At 37.0% G+C, this 16,778-nt stretch overlaps 2 protein-coding genes across 2 annotated transcripts; both read right to left on the reverse strand.

Annotated features, from left to right (window-relative positions):
• Positions 1-1,720: 1,720 nt before the first annotated feature.
• LOC132180348 (F-box/kelch-repeat protein At3g06240-like) lies at positions 1,721-7,282 on the reverse strand. Its single transcript, XM_059593143.1, has 2 exons — positions 5,976-7,282; positions 1,721-2,193 (listed from the first exon to the last, which is right to left on the reverse strand). Exon 1 carries the CDS (start codon positions 7,212-7,214, stop codon positions 5,997-5,999), a length of 1,218 nt encoding a protein of 405 aa, XP_059449126.1. The 5' UTR covers positions 7,215-7,282; the 3' UTR covers positions 1,721-2,193; positions 5,976-5,996.
• A 3,981-nt stretch (positions 7,283-11,263) lies between these two features.
• On the reverse strand, positions 11,264-14,975 carry LOC132180349 (F-box/kelch-repeat protein At3g06240-like). Its single transcript, XM_059593144.1, has 3 exons — positions 14,446-14,975; positions 13,532-13,594; positions 11,264-11,704 (listed from the first exon to the last, which is right to left on the reverse strand). Exons 1-2 carry the CDS (start codon positions 14,966-14,968, stop codon positions 13,575-13,577), a joined length of 543 nt encoding a protein of 180 aa, XP_059449127.1. The 5' UTR covers positions 14,969-14,975; the 3' UTR covers positions 11,264-11,704; positions 13,532-13,574.
• Between the last annotated feature and the right edge of the window lie 1,803 nt (positions 14,976-16,778).

Here is a 16,778-nt window from a genome sequence, read left to right on the forward strand (position 1 = left end):
TTGAATTTATCAAATTCGAGACTGCTATTAGATTATTTGTCAAATAGATAGGAAAATATTAGAGTACCCCTCTTAAAAAACAAACAAAACAAAAAAATAAAAGAAGGATGATGGCTTGCAAATTAAAGGGTGACTTGTTTCATCCCCAAAATTGAGGGTGGTTCGCGGCCAACCCCAAATTGAGGGATAGCTCACGGCTACCCCCGAACTCGATCCTCACAGCAAGCCACCCGCCGCTGTGCAAGTTTTTTTTTTCTTCTCTATGCGTGGACATGAGTAATGGTTACTATACTTGACTCAGAACTTTGATTTCATCTTTGAATACAATTAATTAGGTGTTGAATGTTGTGTCCACATCACATGAAAAAAGATGTTGATACAGACGTGTACAGAAATTACCTTTAATTATTTGTGCAGATTATACTTCAGCATTTGTTTTCAAGATTCTAATTTCTTCCTCGACTGTCATATTTATGGGTGAATCTAATTGCTATAAGATCATCAAATCTACATTTTCTTTTTTTAAAAAAAAAAAAAATTGGGATGAATAAGCTTCATTAAAAACAAACAAACGAAATTACACACCAGAAAAATCTGGTACTCAAGTGCCCAAGCAGCAAACAAGTTCACTGCTACTTATAATTCTCCTCCTCAAGCTAAAACAAAGTTAATCCCAACTCAAGACCTCTACTATTTTATATATGTACCCCAAAGAATCTAAAAACACCTTGAAGATCAACAATTCCCCAATTCACCACTTCATCCCAATCTATATATTAAAATAAATCAGAGCAATCTGGTAAAGGGTCTTATGCCTTTCTGAAATTAAGGATAGTCTTTGCGATAATCCTTGGAAACCAGATGTAATTAAGGATAGTTTATTCAATTATTCTCATAAACTATTTCCATCCTTACAATCATTAACAAAAATTATTCCACATGAGATGCAAGTCACCCCACAAACTCAACCATTCACATTTCTCTTTAATAACATCCCTATAACATCAAATTCATTGACTCAATTTGAAGCCAACTTGAATTGGCAAAGCTAAGCCACTTACAAGAGTATTGATCCTGAGTTTCTCTTTCAAGTTTGAATGCGTTCAAATGCTCCTGATATGTTTAAGTTTTGCACTTCTGACATCTTCTATAAAATGATTTAATCTCAAGTTGAACATGAAAACAACCACAAGCACAACAATAATAACAGTAACCATAAAAGGAGAGGGGGGTGTTCATGTGAAATTTTCTAAATTGACTTACAAATTCAACACATTGCAGATATTCAATCATAAAATGCAGAAGATCATTGTCAAAAGATAACAAGTTCCTGAATGGAAAAACAGATTTAAGAGGATATAAAGCTGATTCGTCCAAAAAAAAAAACAGAAGGAAATAAAGTTGAGAAAACCTCTTTTCTTATGCCGGAAAAGGCAGGAGCTATTCACAATGTCCAGCAAAAGCACCTAAGGCCTTGAATACCAAGGAGAGAACAACATATCATATCATCAGAAAAAATAAAAGACCCAATTAAATAAGTAATAAGGATGGACAAGGGCCTGATATTTGTAGAATTGGATGACACAGAAGAAATTCAATTGCAAATAGAGAAAATGTAAAGATAATTATTCTTTCTTAAGTATGACAGCTCAGAGATAACAAATATGAGAGGCGTGTAGAAAGAACAAAACTAAATGCATGCTCCTCTGCCAGGGAAAACTACAATAAAATATTTCACCTTGATTAAAAGAGATACTTTATATACTCCAAGTACTTGCTAACCGCATCCGCATATGCTGATAATAGATAGCGGATAGCGTATAATTACAAATAGTGAATATGGATGATTAATATCTGCTTGCATGTACACCTTTGATATGATGGTATGCTTCAAGGGATATTTTCCTTTTAAGGAAGCAAATGCCCATCTACACGAATATATACCCACCTGTATTAATTTCATATGTAAAGTTGCACACGAGTTGTGACAGATTTTAGAGATTCGATAGAAGAATGATAATCATTTCTTCATAAGAATGGTAGCTAACAAGTAATTATTCTGTTTCAAAACCTCTGCTTCAGCCCTGTTTCAAGGCACATGGCCATTTTCTTTCTATCCAACTCCTCTGCAGACTGCTTCTCTGCCTGAATACGTTGCTACCTTTCAAATCATGTGGTCTGCATCCGCCCAAACTAAAAGATAAAATGAAATTACAGAATCAATACAAGAAGCACAAATAACATATGAAGACATTGAAGGACCCAAATAATATCCCATATTAATCCCACATCAGAAATAATAAACATCTTGCTGAAGTATCCTATAACAAAGCTAACCAATATTCATACTCAAGCTTTCCTTGACTTCTCTCTTTTGCCATTCCAAGCATTTGAATCAGTCGTGCTTCACACAGCCAATCCCAAGCACAGATAATCAATAATAAATGTAACTACTTTGATCTCATATCTTCGTAAAGAATCAAGATTACTAGCGAATGGAATTCCTACTGAATTGGGAAGTTCTAAATCAGCCAAATTAACACTCTCTCCATATGCTCAGATCAGAAATAGAGGTTGCCCCTTCCTATTCGAATCATCTTTTACGCGGAGGCAAATCTTTGCCTGCTAGGCAAGAGGATAACAAGTTACAAATTCTGTCTCGGTAGGATATGTATTTCTATTACTATGAAATTCATAAATGAAGTAGTTAATGGTGGGATTACCATTATCCTTTTTGTAGTGACGAATCTTGGACGTGTTCCTATAAGAAAAGAAAAGGAATTTGTTCTTTTAACTATCTAAAGGCCTCCTATTCATCAGCTAGCTTCTGCTAGAAGGAAACCAAAAATAACAAAATGCAGCAGGATGCAGAGGACTAATTGAATTGTATAAGTTTACTAGAGCTGAGAGGTTATGAGAGCAACAACAACCAAATTAATGAGAACCCATTATCACAAACTGCATTTGGGACGGTTCTGAATAATTTGAAGCAAATGGGCATGAACAGAAAGACGAACACAACTATCTATGCAGCAAGATTAGCGAGAACCCATGACTGAAACCATAACAGGATTGATTTAGAACACTTTTGAGCAGATGGGCATCAACCAAACTGGGAAAAGAACCAACCAGAACAGCAAAATCAAAGTTACATTATTCAAATAATTCTAAACCAAAAAAACTATAGGTTATTTATTTCCTAAACAAAAATTAAAAGGAACACAAAATATATAAATCATAGTAGTGCTTAGCAATTGAGAGCTCTTACCAGATGCTTAACACTTTTTGGCGGTCAATAACCCACAATGTTTAAGTTAGTTTAATATGCCCTTATGATGAGAAAGGAGTATTTGTCAAATTTGCCTATACTATCAAACTGCTCAATAAACAGCTACCATGAATGACAATGAAGATCATCCCACTTATGGACTTTGTATGGATGTCAAAAACCAGAAAATACATCAAACTGCCATTCCTAAGTGCCTAAAACGGAGCAACAGAAAACACCAAAAAAATACATCAAACTGTCATTCCTAAGCTATACAAGAAGAGTTGCAAGCGGATTCCTATTGCAACAACGATCACACTTGCCCTAGTGAAGCCAAATTTTCTTCTGTCCATGATCTTACTTCCCAAACAAATTGCTTAACAATACGATCCTATGTCTTAATAGGATTGCCACGCTGAACATCAGTATAGCCTCTTGCAAAAAGACAAGGAACTTGTAGCACAAATGCATAATAGCAAGGGCGTCAAAGCTTCATTTATAAAATGGTTTACCTATGAAACCATAGTTTCAAATTCCTAACCTTTTTTAAGATAATTAATAAACCAATCTCAGTAAAAGAATACATTTCTAACTAACATCCATTTGCAGCCATTGCTGATGGAAAAATACAATTTTCAAGTTTGCACATTATAATTACCTAATAAAGGAGGAACAAGCAACTGGAGTAATAGATAATTTAATGGTGACTCTCTAATGCTCTCTCTCTGATTTTAGAAAATGCAGAGTAGAAACAAATCCAAAGACTCCATTTTCTAATAGACCATAGAAAGTTTTTAAGTATAGATGGGGCACCCTGAAAATCAGTATTTATGAAGAAACATCATTAAGGGTCAGGACTGAGAGCTAATGACTGTAATATTTTCAAAAGTATTTGTGAAACCATCTTTCCTTTTTTAGGAAAGTCTTCATGAAACCATCTTTCACCACATCCCCATACTCTGTATTACTGAAGCACAAAGACATCCAACGGGCATGGTTTTGAGAATTCAGCCCCAACATCTACTGTTTCTTAGAAAATAGACTATCATAGTTATAGAAGCATGTGCACAAGCACATAATGCATTCTGCAAGCTTACAGAAATAAGAATCTATGATAACTCTCCAAGTATCAAAACTATAAAACACACTGAAAAATCAGAATAAACCTCCCTGGTGCTGCAACAAACTTAGTGTCACCTTCATCCCATCCCCCAAAAGACAACAAAAAACCTGACTCTACCCGCATTAGCTATTTCATTTTGCCGTCCAACTTTACCTACACCCAAATAAACAAACAATAAGCAGTATCAACCATCAGATGGAAGTAGAACAACATTTTAGTACATTTTACTCCTCTAGTGGAACTTCTTTTTGGCCAGAGGATAGACACACATGATTAACTTGAGCACAGAACCTGAAACAAACACAGTGAATAAAAAGTGGGATTGGAATGAAATAAATGTGCATGTCAAATCAAATTGAACCAATTGATTAATGTTGAAAAACCTGAGAATATCCTCCACAATGGTTGCAATCTGCCAAGAAACAGAGACACATGGTTGTTGATCCATAGTGTGGGCTCGAATTTGGGTGGGTCAAAGGGGTAGAGGGGATCGGGGGGGCGAACATCTTCGTTTCAATAGCTTCTTAGGTGGGGAGGGATTTTTTCGACCAATTCTTCCTCCTCCATCGTGATGACGAAGTTGGTTTGACTAGTGAGCGTTATGTAGGCTTTTCAGCCTATGCGCGTTAGTACGTTATGCGACCTGGTTTTTTCAAAGCATCTCTATAGGGGCTTGAGGATCTATCCCTAAATGTTCATTGAAGATCCATTTCAGTAGCTAATTCAACATTGATTCCAATTATCACTGCCGAAGAGCACTCAAAATTAATAGCTTGATACAATTTCATTTGTCAGTCCATAAATTGACCATCACCATAAACCTAGGACGTGTCATTAGTCTTTTGTTTAGGCAAATTGAAAGGGTGAAAGGCTGTGATGTGGTTAAAGATTTGGCAAAGTAGAGTCCAACTCTATGCCAATGCCACGGCAAACAAAATTCCATTGCCTAAAGTTGTACTAAAAATTGACAATAAGATGAAAGCTAAGGTGAAAAGTGAATCAAGGGTGACAAATGCAAACCAGCAGAACTATAAAGCATGCACCATTCTTTGACCCCATAGCCAGAACTGTGTTACACTTGTATTAGAAACCAACCTCCACCTCGACCTCCTCAACAATCAGCTAAGACAATAACTTTAGCCAACATAACAAGCAGTACTTCACCAATTATCCAAAATAAGATTATGTTGATAGCATTCTAAGCTCAAACTCTTACTGGGACCCAATGTGTAAAATATTCAATTGAAATAACTAGTGATTTTGAAATACATAAATCCCCCATTTTCTGAGATATTAAATAGATGCTTCCCTATTTCAGTACAAGGCACGTTCAGAAAAATTCTTACAACTGGTAAGTAGAAAAAGATGAACCATCAGATGTTCAACCATTACAAAGAAACAACATGTTCCCAAATAAACAAACAATAAACAGTATCAACCATCAGATACGAGGCATGCTTTCGAAGCATAGAGCATAATTTCCTGACCTATGTGAAAGACTGGAAATTTTAACTGTCAAACATGAAGTTATCTGAATGGGGAACTTATAGAAAACAAGTACAGTGTGGAAGTAGCATCAACTACCTGCTTTTCTTTGCGCGCTAACTACCACCCGGGACTCCGTCTGTTATATTCAGTAGAAAAAAACGAATTCCTCTGTCGCCCCGGAATTCGGCCAGTTCCTGCTATATTCAGTAGAACAAGGCTCTCTACATAAGTATCCACATAAATCTCCTGTGGGCCACCAATGGGTAGATCCAAATATCCTCGGCTACTGGGTCCGAAAGAAAACAACCTTCCATCCTTGTGCACTAGAACTTCACCCCTCTTTGTAAAGCCTATAACCCTCTGAAATCCCCCGATGCGAACATCAAACGGCTTAGTCCAAGATTCCGCCACTCCATACTCTTTCATCACCCACACGGCCTGAGACGCCTCGTTGCCAAATTTGTTAAGAGGGACAAGCGCAAGCAACCCATCAACAAGTGCCACATTAACGTTCAAGTCTTCCAGCCTTTGTAAGCTCTCAGGCATAACCACTTCACCAAAGGTCTCATCTTTCATATTAAACGACACGATCACATTGCGAAAGCTGCCCTGGCACCGTGGAGTGTTTGCGGGCCAGTGGACTGCCCCATTCACGAAAACCGATGAGTACCACCACTTTATGAGGTAGGGAGGACCGGGGCCCGCAATAGAACGCCATACGCCGGTTCTAAGCGTATAAATCTCAACCAAAGGTGGAATAATGTTGAAAAAAACATCATCAATGCCTTCTGAATTAGACGGATACACAAGCCTCACCAATTTGTAATCATCCGTCGTGGGCTCATACCCAAACCCAACAGAATGGTGTGACAAACCAAGATTAGGCTCTGGAAGGGATATGGCTTTTTGAATAGATGGGTTCCATAGAACACATAACCCTCTCACGTTATTGAAAACCGTAGTGGCAAGACAAAGTAGGCCATTAGATGAACCCACTAAGTGCAATAAATCCAATTTCATGCTCTGTTGTAAACCACGCAATTGTATGGAGTGTGATGGGGACGCAAAGAAATCCCCTTTCTGCTCTACTTCTTGATCGAGATACAACAGAAGGGTGTGTTTAACGTCGGAATAATTGTTGTCGAAACGGCTGACGAAAAGGGAGGGTGGGTGTTGGGAGTTGGAAAGAGAGCGATTGAGGTGGGCGGAGATGAAGTATGGGCTGGAGATTAGAGAGTAGCATGCCTTTGAAACGCACCTGAATCTCATGAGCGATTTCACCGGCAGCCGTGAGAGGATGTCGGTGATAACATCGGTTGGGAGATGGTCTGACATGGTGTGGCAATGGAACAATGGAAGAGATAATGTTCATTTTCGTTCATTCGTGCTGCTGATAATATATACAAAAATGGGACGATAAAACTTCTAAAATATCTCTACTTAATTAAAAATAAATAAATAAAAATAAAAACAAAAACAAACAGTAAAATATCTTTAACTGTTGCGTAAAAGAAGAAGGAAGAAGACGACCTGGATTCTTGTCCTTTTTCTTGGGTTCGTGAGCATCAATCAAAGCAGCGCTCGTGGCCAAACAAAGGATAAACTTTGCCCTTTTTATGTTCCTAAGTGTACTAAGAAGCTTTTTTGGGGAACTATTGTCATTTCATTTGTCGCCTTCTCATATATTCCTGTGTGTTCTAACCGGCGTTGTCACCTCTTCTTTCTTTTTTTCCTAAATAAAGCTTATGGTCACTTGACAGTTTTTTATTAATTTGATATAGATTTTAGTAGGTAGACGACAAGTCATTTTAGCTATAAATGAAAATGAGGTATAATTTATAAGGACAAGATTTTGCTTCAAATCAGTACCAAAAAAATTTCATTTAACTTACTTAACAAGTGACAAGTGGTATCTCTCTTAAATATTTTTTTTAATATTTTTTAAAATTATTTATTATATTCTACTAACTTAAAAAATTTAAGTAAAATAGTAAAATATAATTATCCTTTTAAAAGATAAGGATAATCTTATCTCAAATTACATATTTTTCTCGTCTATCCATTTCCAATGTTTGGATGATTGTCAACTATAATAAAGATAATGATAACATGGTAGTATCCTGACAATATTATGGTACTCGCATGTTTTCTTGACATTTGACTAACATCAGTGCTATTTTCCATGTCTTTCACATCTTGGGATAGTGTGTGTTGCATGCTTTTCTGACTTTCGTTTTGGACTGTTGTTCTTCTGGCGGCTTTTTTGTCGATTGAAGTTAAAAAGAGTTAAAAGAGTTTTATTATAATAGATTTGATTGATGTGTATATATATATATATATTTTATATAAAAATTTTAAAAATAAATTATTTTATAGTGATTTTTTTATTTGAATAATAATAAATTAATGTGATGTTAAAAATAAAAGAATATTGAGGTTGATTTTGAGATAAATAGTATTAGGTTTCGTTTACTTTGACGTAAAATGATTTCTGTATTTTATAGTGTTTACTTCGACGTAAAATAGTGGTCAACGGAAAATATTTTCCTTTTGACCGAAAATTCATTCTTTAATTTTTTGGAAAATGGTTTACGGTTTCAAAAACCGTAAACCATTTTCCGACTATGAGCATCTCATTCTTAAACCGATGGATCTTGCCAAGACCCGCTCAGAACCTCGTCAGGACTTAACCGAGTCCCACTCGGGACCTAACCAGAACTTGTCCGAGACCTGACCGGGACCCTCCTGGGACTTGACCGGGACTCACCCGGGACCTAACCGGGACTTGCCCGAGACCTGCCTGGGACCTGACCGAGACTTGACCAGGACTCGCCCGGAATCTAACCAGGACTTGCCTAGGACCTGACCGGAACCCTCCCGAAACTTGGCCGAGACTCGCCTAGGACCTGCTCGGGACTTGACTGGGATCCGCCCAGGACCTGCCTGAAACCCGCTGGGACCTGACTGGGACATATTGGTCATGAAATTTGATTAGTAGTTCCTTTCCTGCAAGTCTGTGATTGCATACACATTCATTGATCCTGCTTATTCTGTAGTGATCCAATTGATTTACACAATGAGAAACCAATATATCTTAGGACATAGGATAGACTTTTGATGGCTGGTGGTTCATTCAAAAACAATAAAGTGGATTCACTTGCAGAATCTGTTAAGTATCAAATGGTTTTTGTCCTTTCCTTTTTCCTCATTCCCTAAATGTTCAATTTTCTTTAAAGCAAAGACTTTTCTATTGAAGACAGTAAAACTTATTTTTCATTTGTACAGAAATTATGGTTATTTCCTGCACCTAATGGTGCCCTGATTTAATCTATTCTTTTGTCGATTTATGGATAGTACATTTGTAACACCCCTGCTTTAAGTGGGTATGATATTGTTCGCTTTGGGCCAAGCTCGCATGATTTTATTATTGAGTTTACTCCCAAAAGGTTTCATACCATTTAAAGAGAGTATATTTCATATAAACACATTAACTTTTCTATGTCCAGGCAATGTTGGACGTCACAATCACCCCCTCTTAGGACTCAGCGTCCTCGCAGGCGAACCTCATGGGGCTTGTGCATGCTCCTCCCATCTCAGGCTGGGCTATGGCTATGATACCATATGTAACACACCTGCTTTAAGTGGTTTGATATTGTCCGTTTTGGGTTAAGCCTGAACGGTTTTATTATTAGATTTACCTCCAAAAGGCCTCATACCATTTAGAGAAAGTATATTCTATATAAACACATCATCTTTTCTATGCCCAAGCAATATGGGACATCACAACATTGATTAACTGGCTTAAACTTTGATTTACTGGTTGAAGTGAGCATAAGTTGTTGGTGTCCTGGTTAGAGGAAATGCTCAACATAGAAAGAACCTCCGCATAGGGCCCTTATATCTTTGGCTCTTTGCCCATGGGGCCCTTCTTCTTCTTCTTCTTCTTCTTTCTTTTAAATTCTTTTATTTGTAATGCATCGACTTATACATATAATTTCTTATATTGCATTGTTTAATTTTTCACTTCTGGTTCATTTTCTTATATAGATATGTTCAGGAATTTACTGCACTCATGAAGTGTCGCCGGTGTCTCTGTTCCTGGATATATTATTTACTGGCATTGTTATGATTGTTCATGGAATTGCTATGTTTGATTGTCTCTTAGCCTGTCTTTAACATTGACAAATCACTTGAAAATGCAGTGCCGTGGCTGGTAGCAGCAAATCCAGTAAATTATGGTAGACCATGTCAACTATCTTGTGTGGAGGCATTATCTGCAGCTTTACTCATATGGTACCAAACCTCATCGAAGTAGTACAGTTTCTTAGGGTGCCAAACCCTACTGAAATTTGTAATCCTTGGTGTCCCTTCTAATTTTTATATTGGTGCATAATCTCTTGTTTTGTTGTATAAACCAGCTCTTTTTTTTTTTATAACGTAGGAGAACTTTACTCAGATTAATTGTACGTCGCAAACGCATACTGTACAATAATTCTCAACGTTAATCAAACTCCTATGGGTAACTGACCCTACTTGCCAGAACCAGTTATCAAGTAACTCAAGAGCTTTCACCCCTGATAGACTAAGCAGTTTATCCTCATGAACCAGCTCTTAACTGTACTAAGAGGACAAATTGAATTTTATTTGGAACTTAGCAGGCAGGCAGGTCTAGCTTCCATCTGCTGAACCCTATATATGAGATGCACGTTGCTTTGTAGATGCAGATATCTACTAAGGAGCTCCTATCAGATTATTATTTGCATAGACTTAATACGTGTTATTATTAGTTTGTTTGAGAGACAAGGTTACTGGCTTATTTTGGTTTTGGTAAGTGGCAATGTTAGGATACAGGGACCCCTCCCTCAAAAAGTCCGAATTGCTATTGTTTGTATCCTTGTAGCCGAAAGGCCAAAGATGCTATAATGAGACTCCTTAGGTAGAATCAGCTTTAATGAGACTATAAAAGCCTAATGACACAACAACATTTTATTTTTAAGCCTACGGGTGTCAAGGGACATCTGACCCCACCTTAGCACACACCTTTAGTAGAGCTAGCTTTGATGTCCTACTTTTGAAGATTATTTGGCAGAATTCTGAGATCTGAAGGAAAATGTTCTAATTGTATGATATTCTTTCAAGATAAGGATTCCATTTTGGTTCTCGTCCTGAGAATTTCTCAGGCATGCAAACAATTTCTTTGCTCTGGACCTCTTTAGGAACAATCTCTAACTCTTCCATTGCTTGCCATTTTTTTGCAGTGCTTCTTGCGCTTCTTTAGGCATGCCAACAATTTCCACGCCATTAGATTCTGATATGCTTAACTCCATTTGGCTTGGTTGAGGAATTTCATTGAACGGTTGGTGAGTGTCGTTTCCTAAATTACCATAACTGGTATAAATCTCTCTCACGACTTCAATGAAAATTTGTTATTGTTCTTGAATTTCTTCTTCAATGGATACCACTGGGATACCGGAAGCCATTTATGCTAGCATGATTTACTCCTTTTTCACTTCTTTCTTCCTCAAGTTCTTGTACAATCTAAAGAATATTGTCCAAATTACTCCCCAATCGGAGTGTATTTTCCACCATTACCTTCATAGATTCTTGCAATTGTTTCACTCCATCAACGGCTTTCTCAGTAGTAGATCCTGATATATCGATGCTGAAAGATTCTGCCCATAAAATTTTGGAAACTGTCGCTGGTCTACTTCTAGATGCCTCTGATGCCGCCAATCAGCTTCTTTTTGTTGCCAAATTGCTGCCATGGTAGGATCGTCGACTCTGATACCAATTGTAATGGGTTTTTCTACTCTTTGATTCGTAATCTGTAAGATGTATGGATATTGTATATGGAATATGAAAGATATAGGATTGTAATGGAAAGATGATGATGAAATTGATATAGAAATTGTATTGATAAACGGTTTGTTTTAAAAACCACTCTCCAGATGAAAGCAACTAAAACACTCAAGTCATTTTTCATACTTCTAATGAACTAGGCCGCTTATATTTATACAACCCACATTCCGCTACACAATTCTAACTCTCAACACCTATTATACTAAAAGGCCTGCATTATAATGGCCAACTAAAACTATATCCCTTACAGCAGTGCAGTAGGGATAGACGGCGTCCATATGGCTATAGAAAGAGTATGAAAATCCTCCCCTACGCTCTAATAGCAAGCTTTTCAAACTAAAAGGAATGAATCTCACAGTTGTTCAACAAAGTTTTCCATATGGACTTCTTCCTATTAAACGCACCAAAGATGAAGAGGCATATTTTCCTCACCTATGTGAAAGACTGGAAATTTCTACTGTTAAACATTAAGCAATCTGAATGGGGAACTTATAGTAAACCAGTCCGTTTGGACCAGCAAATTGATTAGCAATTTTTGTATGGGATTTATAAAGCGGTATGCAAAATGGAAAATATGGTTTAACGATATTGAAATGGTTATGACATGGTTATGTTGCAATCAGAAAATGGATCATCACAAAATTCTTAATTGCCCTGTTGTAGACTATCATCACATGGTAGTCTGGTTACACCCAGAGGAGGTGCTTTTCTGGAAATTACAATTTTTTTCAGATTCTAATTTCAATTCTTTGTTTTCGTTAATCCAGATTCTAGCATGCATAAAAATGCAAGGCTAAAATGCACCTAATACCTGTACTTAAAATGCAGTTGAATTGGCAAAGTTTCTTAAAATACTATTTGCTTTTTCTTTTTCTTGATCACGAGTTTCTCTTTCAAGTTTGAATGTGTTCAAATGCTCCTGGCATGTTTATGCAGTTCCTTTCTGTTAGTTTTGCACCTTTGACACCACCTATAAATTGATTTATCCTAGGATGTTTTTTTTTTTTTTTTTGCATAAGACATGTTTAGAGATTTAATTATCTAACTGATTCCTTCAAATTTTCCTTCAAATTGAGTTAGAAAAAAATGATCTAACTCAGTTTATTAAATTAATATTTATCTTTAAAATATGTAAAAATATCAATTGAGCAATGGGGGTCTCTTTCTAGCTTTCCATGGGACTCATGGCGTGTCGACATGATCAACTTGTCGAACTTTACCCATTTTTTAGACCAAGTTCTTGGTTTGCATATGGACAAAGTTAGTTCAAGTGGGTCAGACAGAGCATCATCACTTGCACGTTCGTCAATACACCTGGCGTCAAGTGGAATGATACCAGTGTGAAGTAAGTAAAGAGCTTTAAAATTTTTTATTTGGATTGGAATCTTCTTTAATTTATTTATTTACTTAAATGAAGTAACGTTACTTTCACGTTCATCTATATATATTTTGCTTGTTTAGTATAAAATGAATATAAAGATAAATAAATTCATAAAGAAAAAGTTTCGCAAAAGCTACCTATTATGAATTATTAGGTAAATCCCAGATTTAAACTGCTAAGCACAATAATAATGACAAGAAAACAACCACAAGCACAATAATAATGACAGTAACCATAAAAGGAGAGGGAAGCGATCATGTGAAAATTTCTAAATTGACTTTGCAAATTCTATGCCATGCATATATTCAATCATAAGATGCTGAAGATCTCTTTTCCTATGAAATTTAAGAGGATATAAAGCTGATTCCTCAACAAAAAATGGAAATAAAGCTGAGAAAACCTATTTTCTTACGCCGGAAAATGCAGGAGCTTGTCACAATGTGCAGCAAAACCACCTAAGACCCTGGTGCGATACCTAGGAGGGAGCATATCATATCATCAGAAAAAATAAAAGACATGGGCATGATATTTGTAGAATTGGATGACAAATAAAAGTAATCAGAATAAAAGTAAATAAAAGTAAGGAAGAAAAAATTACATATTTGTGAAAACAAGCAACAGAATTAGAAACACAATGGAAAGAAGCAAACAACAACACATATATGGAATACATTGGATTTAATAGGTTTTTGCAACAAATTAGACGATAACTCACAAACCACAACTGCACAACAGTCTCACCAGCAAGTATAAACTAAAAACATATTGAATCTTTGTCTGGTGACAACAAAACATAACCTAAAAACACAAAAGCCTAAGCTTTTAGCTCATAAAAACATCATTACTTAACTGCCTGAAACAACCCTTTAGCTGAGTTTCTCATTACTCAAAAACCAAAATCAATTAAAAACACAATCTACATTCCCTACCCCGGTATTCTCAGCTACAAAATATGAGATAAATAGTAAAAAGGAACACTAAATAAATTAACATGATCATAATTCAAGAAGCTAATATCATAGACAATAATATTATATACCAAAAATCCACAAAGATAAACCAAAACAGGGGAATTCACCTAAAACAAATCACAATCTACAAAAAACAATCAACCTATTTCTTTTTTGGAAAAACATAACAGAGCCGAAGGCATGCCAATTCCTTAAAACAACTTAGTTTTGGAATAGAGAAACCGGAGGGATCAACCTAAAGGCCCTAATTCAGAAATCGGAACTTTAAATATTATTCATGTTAAAATAGCATTTGTTTGATGAAATAACTTCATACACATATTAAGCACACAAATTCAATAATCGTATCAAGTACCTGCTTTTCTTTGTGCGGACGAATTCCCTTGTCGCCTTGGAACTTGGTCTGCTACATTCAGTAGAACAAGGCTCTCCACATAAGTATCCAAATGGATCTCCTCTGCGAAATAAACAGGAAGATCCTCCAAATATCCCCGCCTACGAGGTCCGAAAGAAAACAACGATCCCTCCTTGTTAACTAGAACTTCACCCCTCTTTGTAAAGCCTATCACACTCTCAAATCTCCCAATGCGAACATAAAACAGCTTCGTCCAAGATTCCACCACTCCATACTCTTTCATCACCCACACGGCCTCGTTGTCGTATTCGTTATGAGGGACAAGAGCAATCAACCCATCAAGTAGCACCAGAGTAATGTTCAAGACTTTCCGCCCTTGTAAACTCTTACGCAGACCCACTTCACCAAAAGCCTCATCCTTCATATTAAACGACACGAGCACATTGCGAAAGGCGTCCTGAAACCATGGAGTGTGTGCAGGCCAGTGGAGTGTGCCATTCACGAAAACCGATGAGGACCACATGCTCACGCGGTAAGGAGGACCGGGGGCCGCAAGAGAGCGCCATATGCCGCTTCGAAGCGTATAAATCTCAACCAAAGGTGGAACAGTTTTGAAACCAAAATCAGAGTGTCTGGGAGATACACAAGCCTCACCAATTTGTAATCATCGGTCATGGGCTCATACCCAAACCCAACCGAATGGTTTAACAGACGGTGATGTCGAAAGATAGGCTTTGGAAGGGAGATGGCTTTTTGAATAGAAGGGTTCCAGAGAACACATAACCCACTTTCGATATTGAAAGTCATATTGGCAAGACAAAGTAGGCCGTTAGATGAACCAACTAAGAGCAACTCATACTTAGGCTTATGTGGAATAGGCAATTGTATGCGATCTGATGAGTTTGCAAAGAAATCACGCTTGTGTTCTATTTCTGGATCCGATGGATACAGCAGGAGGGTGGGAAAGGTGTAGCTAGGGCTGACGTAAAGGCAGAGTGGGTGTTGGGAGTTGGAAAGAGAGCGATTAAGGTGGGTGGTGATGAAGTGGGGGCTGGAGATTAGAGAGCACCATGCCTTTGAAACGCACCTGAATCTCATGAGCGACTTCACCGGCAGTCGTGAGAGGATGTCGGTGATAACCTCATTTGGGAGCCACTTTGACATCTCCTGGCAATGGAAGAGAGTGGCATTCACTGTGCTCAAGAGAGGAAAGTAAAGTCTGGGCAAACTGTAGCAAATATATTATTTGTTAGTATCACGAATGTAAAGACGTTAAGAATCAGTTAGGTTGTTATGTACAGCAGGATAGTCTGTTAATATACAGTTATGAAGTTTAGTTAGTAAGTTAATCTTCTGTTTACGATTGTAATCAATCACGTGGCATATGCGTAGTATATATACAGTACGTATACAGACTACAGTAAAGATCGATACACAAGAGAATATTATTTTCTCCCCAAACACTCAGACTTCATCTTCCTCATTGCTTACTCTGTTTTCCTTTTCCATTACTCTGTTTTTACGTTCATTAATTGCGTATTTAATTATATAAATAATATTCCATGCATTATTCCTTTGTTTATCTGGCATTGGTATAGCTAAAGCTTGTGCAATGTGTGCAGGAAGCTAGCTGATCATCAACCTGCAAATCAAATTTTAACAAAATCACATGCCATTACTTAATTACGTAATTAAAACAAGCATAAAGATATATAATTGAGAAATTAATAATAGCTTTAAATAATTTAATTACGTATACGTACCTCTGCTTAGAACTTCGAAATGTATAATACTCGTATTATGAGGACTCATACGGAGTCCGAGTACTGTACCAGATGTCAGTCCTAAGTCCCCTTCAAATACCGTTGGTTTCCACTCACCGTCGATCTGGCTAAAATAACGACAAAGTATATACATGATCTGATCGCGACCGCTTATTTCTTTCTCGTTCATAGAATAGGATGTTGGTTGGTCTAAATAGTACATGTCAATCCTTAGCCCGCCATGCACCTCTCAACATCGCTTCTTGATTCATCGTTAAATGGCCCCCAAATAATTTATTGCCCTCTGCACGGGATCTTTATCTGCTATATATGTGTGTGTGTGTGTGTGTGTGTTTTGATCGGTTGTGATCGGTTGGGGAAGACAAGAAATGGTGGATTGTGTTGAGGAGTCCTACAAATTGCTATATTTATATATAAAAATATGGAGTGCCTTATATATAAATACCTACCAATTATATGCATGAGCATGTTTTAGATTCTATCATTAATTTTTGCCATCTTATATTAATTTTCTTCATGCTCAGAATTTCTTTTGCATGTCACGCGGGC

Source organism: Corylus avellana, chromosome ca5, assembly GCF_901000735.1.
Source record: "Corylus avellana chromosome ca5, CavTom2PMs-1.0".
In the NCBI taxonomy this organism is placed as follows: Eukaryota; Viridiplantae; Streptophyta; class Magnoliopsida; order Fagales; family Betulaceae; genus Corylus; species Corylus avellana.